The sequence below is a fragment of the Rhododendron vialii genome, chromosome 12a, assembly GCF_030253575.1.
Source record: "Rhododendron vialii isolate Sample 1 chromosome 12a, ASM3025357v1".
Taxonomy (NCBI): domain Eukaryota; kingdom Viridiplantae; phylum Streptophyta; class Magnoliopsida; order Ericales; family Ericaceae; genus Rhododendron; species Rhododendron vialii.
In genome coordinates this window covers 25,939,197-25,955,209 of record NC_080568.1, presented here as the reverse complement: position 1 = coordinate 25,955,209, position 16,013 = coordinate 25,939,197, and the positions used below count along the sequence as shown (strand labels likewise).

General features: G+C 39.8%; 1 protein-coding gene and 1 pseudogene across 1 annotated transcript; both read left to right on the top strand.

The window, feature by feature from the left end:
* The first annotated feature begins 137 nt into the window (after positions 1 to 137).
* Positions 138 to 8,432, top strand: LOC131309600 (ABC transporter B family member 21-like; annotated as a pseudogene).
* Positions 5,127 to 15,544, top strand: LOC131310600 (ABC transporter B family member 21-like). The gene is made up of 13 exons (XM_058337712.1): positions 5,127 to 5,260; positions 9,605 to 10,057; positions 10,296 to 10,350; positions 10,497 to 10,672; positions 10,761 to 10,982; positions 11,118 to 11,356; positions 11,524 to 12,049; positions 12,175 to 12,448; positions 12,611 to 13,479; positions 13,856 to 14,122; positions 14,235 to 14,498; positions 14,622 to 14,915; positions 15,032 to 15,544. Exons 2-13 carry the CDS (start codon positions 9,692 to 9,694, stop codon positions 15,386 to 15,388), a joined length of 3,909 nt encoding a protein of 1,302 aa, XP_058193695.1. The 5' UTR covers positions 5,127 to 5,260; positions 9,605 to 9,691; the 3' UTR covers positions 15,389 to 15,544.
* The last annotated feature ends 469 nt before the right edge of the window (positions 15,545 to 16,013 follow it).

Below are 16,013 nucleotides of genomic sequence, written 5' to 3'. Positions count from 1 at the left end.
CCTTACAAGCAATACAAGAATACGAGTATAGTCGGAGTGTATCACTGACTGCCCACTCTATGAACTCTATTTTCCAGCTTACAGGCCCATTTGTAGTTTTGGAAGATCCTGCAAAAGGTACATCAACAACCTGCTCAGAAGAGCAGAATCAGTCAATCAGATACATAACAATACTACAACTCTAGCTTGAATATGGCAGAGGACAATGGGCTGCATGGTGCCAATCAGGATCAGGCCACGACATCGACAAGCCCTCCTGGGCTTGAAAGAGAGGCAGCTGCAAGTTCCCCAACAAATGGGGGTCAATTTGACATAGATCAACAGAAGAACGGCGAAAAAGCGGAGAGCGGTACCAAAACGGTTCCATTTTACAAGTTGTTCTCATTTGCAGACTCTGTAGATGTTGCCTTGATGGTTGTTGGAACAATCGGTGCGGTTGGAAATGGGATGGGCCTGCCTCTTATGTCCATACTTCTTGGCGAAATAATTAATTCTTTTGGACAAAACCAGAACAACAAAGATGTAGTTCATGTAGTTTCTAAGGTAAAAATAAACAAACAATCCTTCGATTAGCATATTCTTGCTCGGATTTTTCTTCACAGGAGAGGCATGTAAGTGGAAATTAGGATTTTTCTTACGCTGATCACTCTTCAACGGAGTACTATATTATCGTTACTGGTTTTTCTAAAATTCCCATTAGTTTTGCAAATATCCTACAGTAGTTGTTTTTGGAAAAGTACGTGGGAATGAAATATTGTCACTGATTATTTGCTTGATTATGTCTTAGGTAGCACTGAAATATGTCTATTTGGGTTTGGGAGTCGGGGTGGCAGCATTCCTCCGTAAGTACATCCAACCTAGAAACAAAAATACAACCGCACAGTAAAACAAGAATGTGCTAGAGAAAAGAAAAAAAAACTTCCAAAAACTATTGGTATTTTGCATAACAAGCTATTTTTTCCTCTATTTTTTTGTCTGTTAGAGGTGTCTTGTTGGATGGTAACGGGAGAGCGACAAGCTGCAAGAATAAGGAGCCTTTATTTGAAAAGTATAATGAGACAAGATATAGCCTTCTTTGACAAAGAAACGAATACAGGAGAAGTTGTGAGCCAGATGTCAGGCGACACTTTACTAATTCAAGACGCTACGGGAGAGAAGGTACTCCTTATTCACCATTACTCATCAGACGAAAAAGGCCTCATCTTCTTGCATTCTACAATATTTCATCCTGGTATGGTGTTTTGATGCAGGTTGGGAAATTTATACAGCTGGTCTCTACATTTTTGGGAGGCTTTGTGATAGCATTCATCAAGGGGTGGCTCCTTGCGCTTGTCTTGTTATCCTGTATTCCTCTACTTGTGATAACCGGCGGAGCCACTGCCATCACTACATCCAAATCCACCGCGAAAAATTCTTATGCTAAAGCAGCCACTGTGGTTGAACAGACTATTGGCTCAATTAGAACAGTATGTCGCAAAATCCAATTAAAAAGCTCTACTTCTTTTTCCTTTTTTTAACGGAATCCAAAAAGCAATTTAATGACTCCGGATGCTTAAACTTGACATTGTGTTTAATTAATAAATTCTCTGTTGTTTTGATCTTTCACTGGCAAATGTTCATCTTTCTGCTTACTACGTATGTAGGTTGCATCATTTACCGGCGAGAAGCATGCTGTGATTGAGTACGACAAATCTCTTATGGATGCTTACAAGTCAGGTATTCAACAAGGCTTAGCTACTGGATTGGGTTTAGGAGCAGTTATGTGTGTCGCTTTCTGCACTTATTCAATGGCCGTATGGTTTGGCGCAAAGTTAATAGTGAATAAGAGATATACCGGAGGCGGAGTGATTAATGTAATTGTTGCTGTGCTGACTGGTTCCGCGTAAGTTTCACTTCTAAAGCTCTTTCCCAATTTAATACTAAACTTATGTTCCCAATCAATTCATAAGTTTTGGCGTAATATAATTGTTTCAGGTCTCTTGGCCAGGCATCTCCTTGCATGACTGCATTTTCTGCCGGTCAAGCTGCAGGATTCAAGATAATTGAGACGATAAATAGGAAGCCTGAGATAGACGTATATGACATCAAAGGCAAAAAATTAGATGATATTCGTGGTGATATAGAGTTGAGGGATGTTTACTTCAGTTATCCTGCCAGGCGAGATGAGCAAATATTCAACGGATTCTCACTCTTCATCCCAAATGGCATGACTGCAGCTATGGTGGGACAGAGTGGTAGCGGAAAGTCAACAGTTATCAGTCTGATACAAAGATTTTATGATCCACAATCTGGTCAAGTCCTCATAGATGGCATTAATCTCAAAGATTTCCAGCTAAAGTGGATTAGAAAGAAAATAGGTCTTGTTAGCCAAGAGCCTGTGTTGTTTACATGTAGCATTAAGGACAATATTGCATATGGGAAGGACGGGGCAACCCTAGAAGAAATTAAAGTAGCAGTTGAGATAGCCAATGCTACTAAATTCATTGATAAACTACCTCAGGTTCTTTCTCTCTTTCTTTCTTTTGGTCTCTTTTGGAATAACTGTAATGTATAGTAGAGCATATTTTATGTTCATGATTGAGCATGGTTGGTTAGATTTTAAGTTTTACCATATCTCATTTTTCGATTTTAGGGGTTGGACACTGTGGTCTGTGAGCACGGAACTCAGCTATCTGGAGGACAGAAGCAGAGAGTTGCCATAGCCAGGGCAATTCTGAAAGACCCACGAATTCTACTCTTAGATGAAGCAACAAGTGCGCTCGATGCAGAGTCTGAGAGGATTGTTCAAGAGGCATTGGACAAGATAATGGTCAATAGAACAACTGTCATTGTTGCACATCGCTTGAGCACCATAAGAAATGCTGACATGATTGCAGTGATTCACCAAGGAAAGATCATTGAAAAAGGTATCTTGGGAACAAATTTACTACTTACGTAACAGGCTGATGAGCAAAGAATATTCATATACATATATAGATGCACATAGGAAGATAACTTTGTTGCAATAGAAGAATATTCATACTTGTTTAGCGCCTTATGTATTCTTGGATCAGGCTCACACTTTGAACTACTTGAGGACCCAGAAGGAGCATACTCTCAGCTAATAAAATTACAAGAAGTGAACAAAGATTGCGAACAAGCTACAGTGGACCTAGAAAAATCAGATCCTGTTAACAAATTGAGTTGACAGGCAAGTCAACGAATGCCATCTCTTCATTCCACAAGTCGTGGATCTTTTGGGTCAGGAACTAGTAGCCGTGACCTCAGAGTTTCATTTGGTCAACCTACTTCTGACACTGCGTTGCCAGAAGCAGGAGCCAACTACAGCCATTCGGTAAAAAATCATCCAAAAGTCCCACTGCACCGACTTGCTTATCTAAACAAGCCAGAGATTCTAGTGTTGATAGCAGGAGCAATCGCTGCAGCAGTTAATGGCTCACTCCTTCCAACTATAGGTCTACTAATTTCAGAGGTGATTAAAACGTTTTTCAAGCCACCCCATCAACTAAAGAAAGATTCACAATTTTGGGCCCTAATGTTTGCGGTCCTTGGAATAGCAGCGTTATTTGCATTTTCAGCACGGACATACTTATTTTCTGTGGCGGGTTGTAAGCTGATAAAAAGGGTACGATCGATGTGCTTTGAAAAAGTGGTTCAGATGGAGGTCAGTTGGTTTGATGAGTCCGAGAACTCAAGTGGAGCAATCGGTGCTAGACTCTCTGCAGATGCAGCTACTATTCGGGCTTTAGTGGGAGATGCACTTGCTCAGCTTGTTCAAGACTCTACTTCAGCAATTGTAGGATTGATCATTGCTTTCACAGCATGTTGGCAACTGGCATTAATTGTCCTAGCTTTGATACCTCTCATAGGATTGAGTGGTTATGTTCAAGTAAAATTCCTGCAAGGGTTCAGTGCAGATGCAAAGGTTTACTTTTTTTATTCCCAGCATTATAATTTTTTCACGATTATTTACCCAATTTTTTTTTTCACAATTGCAACATTTGTAACACCCCACCAACTAATTCCGAAAAACCACATGCAAAAATTATATCCATATTCTTGGAAAACCAAAAATTCTCATCGAGCATCCCTTTTTCCTTCATCCTTTTTCAATATTTTTGTACTTGAAAGAAAACTATTAATGCTATAATATATGAGTAGATAACATCCAGAGATTAAGATCTAGACGTAAATGGGTGCAGTTAATGTATGAGGAGGCAAGCCAAGTTGCAAATGATGCTGTTGGAAGCATGCGAACAATTGCTTCTTTCTGCGCTGAAGAAAAAGTGATGGAATTGTACAAAAGGAAATGCAAAGGACCTACGAAAACTGGCATAAGGCAAGGACTTTTTAGTGGGATAGGTTTTGGGGTATCTTCTGCTACAATATTTTTGTGTTATGCTTGCAATTTCTACATTGGAGCAAAGCTAGTTGAGGCCGGGAAAGCGAAATTTTATGATATATTTCGTGTAAGAATCCAAAAGCCAATCACCAAGAAATTATTTTAAATTTTTAATATGCATTTGTATTATGCATATATAATTGTATTAATTTACTAACAGTGTGGGTGTGGCCTCGCAGGTTTTCATATCTCTAACCATGGCAGCCCTGGCAATATCTCAATCAAGTGGCTTAGCCTCTGACGCTACAAAAGCCAAGGTTGCTACTGCTTCCATATTTGCCATTCTTGACAGGAAGTCAAAGATAGACCCCAGTGACGAGTCTGGGATCACTCTAGGGAGTGTGAAGGGAGAGATTGAGCTCCACCATATAAGCTTCAAGTACCCCACGAGGCCAGATGTTCAGATTTTTCGGGACCTCAATTTGAACATTCCCAGCGGAAAGGTAGAATCCTCAGTTTTGTTTTATGTTTTCATTTTTGTGCTACTATTGTAAAATGAAATATGTATTTGTCACCAAACAACTTTCGCTTCAAATTGATCTTGTGAATATGATCAACCTTCAGACGGTGGCTCTAGTAGGAGAAAGTGGAAGCGGAAAATCAACAGTGATAGCGTTACTGCAAAGATTTTACGATCCTGAGTCAGGTCATATTACACTTGATGGGATTGAAATTCAGAGGCTCCAACTGAAGTGGTTGAGACAACAAATGGGTCTGGTTAGCCAAGAGCCAGTCCTCTTTAACGAAACAATACGTGCTAATATTTCCTATGGAAAAGAAGGAAATGCAACGGAGGCGGAAATTCTAAGTGCATCAGAGTTGGCAAATGCCCACAACTTCATTAGCGGATTACAACAAGTAAGAACACTTCCACTATTTTACAGTTATTGGCGTGTACTTTTTTTTTAAAACAGGGGAGAAAAGAATTGTTTTCATCATGTATTGAGAATCTTTTTCGAAAAAAATAAACCGCAGGGGTATGACACCATAGTAGGAGAGCGAGGAATGCAGTTGTCAGGGGGGCAGAAGCAACGGGTGGCCATAGCGCGTGCCCTGGTCAGAAGTCCAAAATTACTACTACTGGATGAGGCAACGAGTGCACTGGATGCAGAGTCGGAACGAGTAGTTCAAGATGCGCTAGACCGAGCGATGGTGAACCGGACCACGGTGGTTGTGGCGCACAGATTATCCACAATAAAAAATGCAGATGTGATCGCAGTGGTCAAGAACGGTATGATAGTGGAGAAGGGAAGGCACGACACTCTTATAAAAATTAAAGATGGTTTCTACGCTTCATTGGTAGCACTTCACCTGAGCACTTCATCATATCCTAAAGCCTCACCGAGGAAGAAAGGTAGTTTGTGCCGAGACTAACAGTATGTTGGAAATAAACCTGAAGAAACGAACAACAGTTATGAGGATCCTGGCATGACATGAAATTCTCAGTTCTCACCTAAATAGTTGGATGATATCATAAAATACTTGACCACAGTATTTTAACAAGTAGAGCGCCAGCCAAATCCAAGAAATGTTTAAACACTAGTATAGTAGCATGACATGAAAATAAAAAAATTCCTCCATATATATCTCGTAGAAAAAGAATATAACCAAGCAAAAGGTATTTCATTTTTTGTTTGCTCTCTGTATCATATATAGGTCACAGGATGCAATGGCAAACGTCAAATCATCTACGAACAATTTGGCATGCATTTTGAATTCTCTAAACCCCATCTAGTATGAGCCATGATCAACGACAGAACTTTGTATTTCAGGTCCTCTCTATTACATTACACCATATGAGTAGACCTATATCACCTGGAACGTGGATTGCTCCGGTGCAAGGAGCCAAAACATGAATGTGGTATCCCACATTCCCTAAGTTTCGACATCCTTGTGCACCCATTTCACCTGTTAGGTGTAGCTGGTGTATTGGGGGGGGGGGGGGGGGGGGGGTTGCGCTCTCTATATATAGTCAAGTGAAACGACAGGAATAGGCATTTATTGCTTACAGTCCAAGGCATATCATCGCCCCCAATTCCGATGGACAACCCAAGACTACCCCCAAAGTACCAGAACCAACCTTCAATATGATCCTCATCCTCCTAATTCTCCACCATCAATTATGTGTGGCACTTTTTTTTTTGCCGTGTTTTGGACTTACCACACACACACACGCGCAGCACCCCCTCAACCAGCTGGTGGACCTATGGTTTGGACCAATTTAAGGGTTCATGTTAGAATTCTTTTTGTTTGTCTGTTTGTTAATCAGATGGTACACGTTATTCCAATACAAGGTTCCGCCATTATTGAGATTCCTGGGGTTCAAATTCACAGCCTCGGCCTAAGAAGACCGCATCTCTAACCTTTCCTTCAGGGCCTCAGGCAGGAGCACAACTAACTGAATTGAGATCCCACTTCCTTTCTTGTGGAAAAAGCAGAGGTTGTGCCGGATCCAACCCTATTGTTGTATGGCTTTCACTGGGTTCAACGTCAATAAACATGGATCAGCCTTTGATTAAGCCCAACATTTATGGTAAGGGGATCCTGGCGGCCAATCCAGCCATCCATTTTGAATTTTAATCCGAGCAATGGACGGCTCAGATTAGTAAAAGCACGGATTAAATTCGAGCCGTGGACGTCAGCCAATCCAGCCCCTGTAGGATTTCCAAATTCCAACATTTGTAGGAACAGTTGGTGTTGTTTTCTTCCTATGGGTTTCTTTAATTCGGCTTGTCAAGTTTGTTATCCATTTTGAAACGAAGTTTATCACAGATCGATCGGCATCCACAAAATAACCACCACATTTTTTAAGAAAAATGTGTCCTGTTCATTTATGTTCCGAGGATTCCAACAAATTGAACCGCGTGGACGCTAATAAATCCGAGATTTTTTTTTTGAAGAAATAATAGATCAACGACTTGTCATTTAAGAGTTTTGTCTCTCGTTATTTTTTCTACAAATCGGGTTATCTCAATCGAGATTGTTTTACAATGATGTATGTGCTTCAACGTTCTATTCCTACACGATGTCTTTGGCGGGATAACTCGTGGCGGCTTGGCAAATCTGTAGTTCTTAGGAGTTCATTGGTGCGTTCATACTTGGTTGGAGTACATCTGATCGTCTGGGTATTTGGTATCTTTTGTCCTTAACTTTGTATTTTTTCTCGTTTGAGACTCCTAATTAGATATTAGACAGTTTAAAAGTATCGTTGTTGCGTCAAGCCAGAGTTAGAACGAAAGACATCGATTGCCTTGTGATTTACTCGTTTTGTATTTGTTAGACGATTAGTTTGACTTTATCCAAGTTCTTTGTAATGATATCTGTTTTGTAAGTGTCACTGGGCGTTTATCAATACAATCTTTTCACTTTTGACAAAAAAAAAAAAAATCTATATCAAGTATTAATTACATGAGTACTATTTATATTGGGGCTTTAAAAGCATTAGCATTATCTACTTTGGACATATAAACTGATAAACTATATACTGTACTAAATATTACTCATGACGGACTTGGATCAAGCTTCTATAGGCTAAAAATCGTCGGGCCTAGGTACAGGCTAAAGATAGTCTGGACTAGACTAAATTTCAAGCGACGGATTTCGAGTCACTGAACCTAATTTATACTCCTAAGTCCTAAGTTAATTGAAGAATTTAGGATATGAGTGTGGGCTGGCCTTAATTGGAACTGTTCGGTATTTGATTTTGTTGATTGGCAGTAAATGCGAATCTTGGTCGTTGGTTCGAGTTCTTCAATCGCTACCCGATTTTGGAAGGATATTTCACTGCAATCAACTACCTACCGCATTCATCTCTTTCTTCTTCTCTTCTGAATTTTGGTGATATCTTCTCGGTAAATGGAACTAATTGCTGAAATCCGTTGCCGCCTCGCTCTGCTAATGAGTACCAGCTCTGCTATTCTATGTAATTCAGTTAGCTAGTTCGGTTGCATTTCGGTTTTGTGGAGTTTCTGTCTGTTATCGTTGTCTTTCTTCTGTTGACATCTTGTCAACCCGTGCTTCAGGTCCGTGATTGGACATGTCAAGAGTCTGCATGCCAACATAATTGGGATGCTTTCTCTTTGTTGTGATGTTCACTTTAATCTTTGTAATTCTCTTAACGAAATTCTTTTTTTGATTTTCAGAAAGAAAAAAAAAAAGAGTCCAACTACTACAAATATAACTCAATGTAAAGAGACAAAAATAACCTTCACACAGGACAGGAAGAAAGAATAAAACCCTTGACCTTCTACAGAGTAGTTAAAGAAGTATTCATAGTAAGCATACACGTATTTGAAAATATTTTAAATAAAGATGTGTTGAGCTTATAAGGATTGGTAGTCATGCTGCATGCTCATCAATATCAGTTACTTGTCCAGGAAGGAAATTAACAACTGTGTTAAAAATAGAAAAGAAAAAAACAATTAAACAATAAAGAAACAGAAATGGAAACAAGAAGCAATAATAAAATACTAATGCGATGGTTACTATACGCCCATTTCATTGACTTTAGAAGTATATATTCAAACCATACAGTGATCATACATATACTATTCGATCATGATTCCAATACTCCAACTAAAATTAAGAAGAAAAAAAAAAACCCAGCACGTGCTCACATGTGCCTGTCATTTGGATACCCAACAAATGGTGTTCCCTATAAAGACAAAACAAAGCCAAACCACCTCCTAGTTTACTTTGAGCAGGGGAGAGAGTAAGATATAGGAGTACTTTTGCACTTTGCTGAGGTACCAAACCAACAAGAGTTCCACAAAAAGCAAATTCCAGATTCACCCCCCAAAAAACAAACCAACCAACTTTACCCGTTCTCCTTTTCTGGAACAAAGAGATCAACTACATACAAGAGGTAAGTTTATGATTGTCGATCGATCTAGTACTCTATACTACTGTTGTATTTCTTCTCTCCTATCCTTTTATTTTCTTTCGTCTTCTCCAATTTTCCTATATTCCTTTGTGGGCGGTTGTAATGGGAAGCCTTACGTTCTTCTGCTTTAATGAGAAGCGATCGATCAAACGTGTTCTTGCATGTTGACGCGCTTCATATGCTACTTATGAAGATAATGATGCTCCTAGCTAGCTATGATACAGAGTGCCATGATCAATACTTCTTGATCACTTATACTTCCCTTAGTTTTTCATTATGTTGTTTTTCTGACTGCCCACTGTATGAACTCTATTTTCGAGCTTACAGGCTCATTTGTAGTTTAACAACCGGCTCAGAAGAGTAGAATCAGTCAATGAGATCCACAACACTACAACTCTAGCTTGAATATGGCAGAGGACAATGGGTTGCATGGTGCCAATCAGAATGCGCAAGAGGATCAGGCCACGACATCAACAAACCTCGGGCTTGAAATAGAGGCAGCCGCTGCAAGTTCCTCTACAAATGGGGGTCAACTTGACATAGATCAACAGAAGAATGACGAAAAAGTGGAGAGCAGTACCAGAACAGTTCCATTTTACAAGTTGTTCTCATTTGCAGACTCTGTAGATGTTGCCTTGATGATTGTTGGTACAATCGGCGCAGTTGGAAATGGGATGTGCATGCCTCTTATGTCTCTACTTCTTGGCGAAATAATAAATGCTTTTGGACAAAACCAGAACAACAAAGATATTTTAGTTCACGTAGTTTCTAAGGTGAAATAAATAAACAATCCTTCGATTAGCATATTCTTGCTCTGATTTTTCTTCACAGGAGAGGCATGTAAATGAAAATTAGGATTTTTCTTACGCTGAGTACTCTTCAGTGGTACTATATTATCATTACTGGTTTTTTGTAAAATTCCCATTAGTTTTGCAAATATCCTAGTTGTTTTTTTCTGTGATATGTGGGAACAAAATATTGTCACTGATTATTTGCTTGATTATGTCTTAGGTAGCACTGAAATATGTCTATTTGGCTATGGGAATCGGGGTGGCAGCATTCCTTCGTAAGTACATCCAACCAAGAAACAAAAATACAACTGCACAGACAAACAAGAATATGTTAGGGCAAAAAAAAAAACTTCCAAAAGCTATTGGTATTTTACATAACAAGCTATTTTTTCCTCTATTTTTTTTGTGTCGGCTTTGTTAGAGGTGTCTTGTTGGATGGTAACGGGAGAGCGACAAGCTACAAGAATAAGGAGTCTTTATTTGAAAAGTATAATGAGACAAGATATAGCTTTCTTCGACAAAGAAACGAATACAGGAGAAGTTGTAAACCGGATGTCAGGTGACACTGTACTAATTCAAGATGCTATGGGTGAGAAGGTACTTCTTATTCATTCCCTGTCAAGACAAAAAGGCCAAATCTTCTTGCATTTACAATAGTTCATCCAGGTATGGTGTTTTGATGCAGGTTGGGAAATTTATACAGCTGGTCTCTACATTTTTGGGAGGCTTTGTGATAGCATTCATCAAGGGGTGGCTCCTTACGCTTGTCTTGTTATCCTGTATTCCTCTGCTTGTAATAACTGGTGGAGCCACAGCCATCGTTATATCCAAAGTGTCATCCACCGCGCAAAATTCTTATGCTAAAGCAGCCACTGTAGTTGAGCAGACTATTGGTTCAATTAGAACAGTATGTCACAAATTCAAAAAGCAATTCTATGACTCCAGATTTGCTTAAACTTGACATTGTGTTTAATTAATTAGTTCCCTGTTGTTTTGCTCTTTCACTGGCATATGTTCATCTTTCTGCTTACCACGCATGTAGGTTGCATCATTTACCGGCGAGAAGCATGCTGTGATTAAGTACGACAAATCTCTCATGGATGCTTACAAGTCAGGAATTCAAGAAGGCTTAGCTACCGGAGTGGGTTTTGGAGCAGTTATGTGTGTCGGGTTCTGCACTTATTCTTTGGCCGTATGGTTTGGTGCAAAGTTGATAGTGAGTAAGAGCTATACCGGAGGCGGAGTAATTAATGTAATTGTTGCTGTGCTGACTGGTTCCATGTAAGCTTCACTTATAAACCTCTTTCCCAATTTGCTTCTATAAACTATGTCCGCGTGTTAGGAAAGCTAAGTCTGTTGGACCTCTATAGTGACATTGTTCATCTCTACTACTGAAATTATGTTCCCAATACATCTATATAAGTTTTGGCGTAATATGGTTGTTTCAGGTCTCTTAGCCAGGCATCTCCTTGCATGGCTGCATTTTCTGCCGGTCAAGCTGCTGGATTCAAGATATTTGAGACAATAAATAGGAAGCCTGATATAGACGTATATGACATCAAAGGCAAAAAATTAGATGATATACATGGTGATATAGAGTTGAGGGATATTTATTTCAGTTATCCAGCCAGGCCAGATGAGCAAATATTCAACGGATTCTCACTCTCCATTCCAAATGGAATGACTGCAGCCATGGTGGGACAGAGTGGTAGCGGAAAGTCAACAGTTATCAGTTTAATACAAAGATTTTATGATCCGCAATCTGGTCAAGTCCTCATAGATGGCATTAATCTCAAAGATTTCCAGCTAAATTGGATTAGAGAGAAAATTGGTCTTGTTAGCCAAGAGCCTGTGTTGTTTACGTGCAGCATCAAGGACAATATTGCATATGGGAAAGACGGGGCAACCCTAGAAGAAATTAAAGTAGCAGTTGAGATAGCCAATGCTACTAAATTCATTGATAAACTCCCTCAGGTTCTCTTTCTTTCTTTGGTCGCTTTTGAAATAACTGTTATGTATAGCAGAGCATATTTTATGTTCATGATCGAGCATGGTTGGTTAGATTTGAAGTTTTACCATATCTCACTTTACAATTTTAGGGGTTGGACACCATTGTCGGTGAGCGTGGAACTCAGCTATCTGGAGGACAGAAGCAGAGAGTTGCCATAGCCAGGGCAATTTTGAAAGACCCACGAATTCTACTCTTAGATGAAGCAACAAGTGCGCTCGATGCAGAGTCGGAGAGGATTGTTCAAGAGGCATTGGACAAGATAATGGTCAACAGAACAACTGTCATTGTTGCACATCGCTTGAGCACCATAAGAAATGCTGACATGATTGCAGTGATTCACCAAGGAAAGATCATTGAAAAAGGTATCTTGGGAACAAATTTACTACTTACGTAACAGGCTGATGAGCAAAGAAAACATTAGCATACACATGCATACGTACATATATAGATGTACATAGGAAGATAACTTTGTTGTGATAGAAGAATATTCATATTGTTTACCGCCTTATGTATTCATGGATCAGGCTCACACTCAGAACTACTTGAGGACCCAGAAGGAGCATACTCTCAGCTTATAAGATTACAAGAAGTGAACAAAGATTCCAAACAAGCTACAGCAGACCTAGACAAATCAGATTCTGCTAACGAATTAAGTAGACATCCAAGTCAACGAATGCCATCTCTTCGTTCCACAAGTCGTGGATCTTTTGGGTCAGGAACTAGTAGCCGTGTTGGTCTACCTACAGGATATGATGTTTCCGACACTGCATTGCCAGAAGCAGGAGCCAACTATGGCCAATTGGTAAAAAATCACCCAAAAGTCCCACTGCGCCGACTTGCTCATCTCAACAAGCCAGAGGTTCTAGTGTTGATAGCAGGAGCTATCGCTGCAACCATTAATGGCGCAATACTTCCCACTATAGGTCTACTAATTTCAGAGGCGATTAAATCGTTTTTCAAGCCACCCCATCAACTAAAGAAAGATTCACAATTTTGGGCCCTAATGTTTGCGGTCCTTGGAATAGCATCGTTATTTGCATTTTCATCACGGACATACTTATTTTCAGTGGCTGGTTGTAAACTGATAAAAAGGGTACGATCGATGTGTTTTGAAAAAGTAGTTCAGATGGAGGTCAGTTGGTTTGATGAGTCTGAGAACTCGAGTGGAGCAATCGGTGCTAGACTCTCTGCAGATGCAGCTACTATTCGGGCTTTAGTGGGAGATGCACTTGCTCAGCTTGTTCAAGACTCTGCTTCAGCAATTGTAGGATTGGTCATTGCTTTCACAGCATGTTGGCAACTGGCATTTATTGTCCTAGCTTTGATACCTCTCATAGGATTGAATGGTTATGTTCAAATAAAATTCCTGCAAGGGTTCAGTGCGGATGCAAAGGTTTGCTTTTTTATTCCCAGCATTATCATATTTTTCACAGTTGCAACATTTGTAACACCCCACCAACCAAGGTTCTAAAAGACGCTAGGCACTCCCAAGTCGGCCGGGTACCGCCTAGCACCTAGGCGGGAGACTAGTCGGCCACTTAATCGCCTAATCACCTAGTCGTTGGACCCCCGCCTAGCGCCTAGGCGGGGACTTTTAGAACACTGCCACCAACTAATTCCGAAATACAACATGCAAAAATTCTATCCATATTCTTGTAAAATCAAAGCCAAACGCCTACATAGCCACCACTATTCTCATCGACCAACCCTTTTTCCTTCATCCTTTTTCAATATTTTTGTAATTAAGATCTAGACGTAAATGGGTGCAGTTAATGTATGAGGAGGCAAGCCAAGTTGCAAATGATGCTGTTGGAAGCATACGAACAGTTGCTTCTTTCTGCGCTGAAGAAAAAGTGATGGATTTGTACAAAAGGAAATGTGAAGGACCTATGAAAACTGGCATAAGGCAAGGACTTTTTAGTGGAATAGGTTTTGGGGTAGCTTCTGCCACACTATTTTTGGTGTATGCATGCAATTTCTATGCTGGATCAAAGCTAGTTGAGGCCGGGAAAACGGAATTTTATGATGTATTTCGCGTAAGAATCCAAAAGCCAATCATCAAGCAATTATTTTAATTTTTAATATGCAAATGTATTACATATATACCTATATTAATGAACTACTAAAAGTGTGGGCATGGCCTCGCAGGTTTTCTTATCTCTAACCATGGCAGCCCTGGCAATTTCTCAATCAAGTGGCTTAGCCTCTGACGCTACAAAAGCCAAGGTTGCTACTGCTTCCATATTTGCCATTCTTGACAGGAAGTCAAAGATAGACCCCAGTGACGAGTCTGGGATCACTCTTGAGAGTGTGAAGGGAGAGATTGAGCTCTGCCATATAAGCTTCAAGTACCCCACGAGGCCAGATGTTCAGATTTTTCGGGACCTCAATTTGAACATTCCCGGCGGAAAGGTAGAATCCTCTTCTTCCTTTTTTATGTTTTCATTTTTGTGCTAATATTGTAAAATGAAATATGTATTTGTCACTAAACAAATTTCGCTACAAATTGATTTTGTGAATATGATTAACCTTCAGACGGTAGCTCTAGTAGGAGAAAGTGGAAGCGGGAAATCAACAGTGATAGCATTACTGCAAAGATTTTACGATCCTGAGTCAGGTCATATTACACTTGATGGGGTTGAAATTCAGAGGATCCAATTGAAGTGGTTGAGACAACAAATGGGTCTAGTTAGCCAAGAGCCAGTCCTCTTTAACGAAACAATACATTCTAACATTGCATATGGAAAAGAAGGAAATGCAACGGAGGCAGAAATTCTAAGTGCATCAGAGTTGGCAAATGCCCACAACTTCATTAGCGGATTACAAGAAGTAAGAACACTTCCACAATTTTACAGATATTGGCGTATAATTTCTTTTAAATAGGGGAGAAAAGAACTGTTTTCATCATGTATTGAGAATTCTTTTTTGACAAAAATAAACCGCAGGGGTATGACACCGTAGTAGGAGAGCGAGGAATGCAGTTGTCAGGGGGGCAGAAGCAACGGGTGGCCATAGCGCGTGCCATGGTCAAAAGTCCAAAAATACTACTACTAGATGAGGCTACGAGTGCACTGGATGCAGAGTCGGAACGAATAGTTCAAGATGCGCTAGACCGAGTGATGGTGAACCGGACCACAGTGGTGGTGGCACACAGATTATCCACAATTAAAAATGCAGATGTGATCGCAGTGGTCAAGAACGGTGTGATAGTGGAGAAGGGAAGGCACGACACTCTTATTAACATTAAAGATGGTTTCTACGCTTCCTTGGTAGCACTTCACATGAGCACTTCATCATCCTAAAGCCTCAGATGGGTTTTTGTCTTTTCCCCTTAAGTTTGTTGTTTCTTTTAGATATATAAGATTTTCAGAACGTACAACTCAATCATGTTTCCTCTCTTGTTGGGGGAACTGGAAGAGAGCCAAAGGCAAGGCAATGATTTTTGCACTCAATTGTTATACTCCTTATTTTTCACCTTATTCAAGTGCAATTTTAAGTTTTTCCTTTTATCTGTAAAGCAAATTTGTAAGGAATAAAAGGATTAAAGGCCAACTTTGCAATTTCATATATAAACAGGGACAAAAAAGAGAGTGCGAAAATGAATTCACAAATAGGTGAGTTTAGTTATAATAATAAGCTTACAAAAACTCTTCAATATATTATTCCTTTCCTTTCCTTTTCTTTTCACGTAGGAGCATACATTACATAATACTAGCAGTTAAGTAATACTATATGTGTCGTATCCTTATGTTCTAGTCAACTGTTATTCTATGAGCCGATCGAGGCAATGCCTTATTTGGTGCGATCTGCCTGACAACACAAGTAGTGTTTGGGGGTTTTTAAATTCTCCACCTCCCCCATGATTCTTGGGAGAAGATAGATACATATACACAATTTTCAAATATCCAAAATATTTCAAGCGTCATG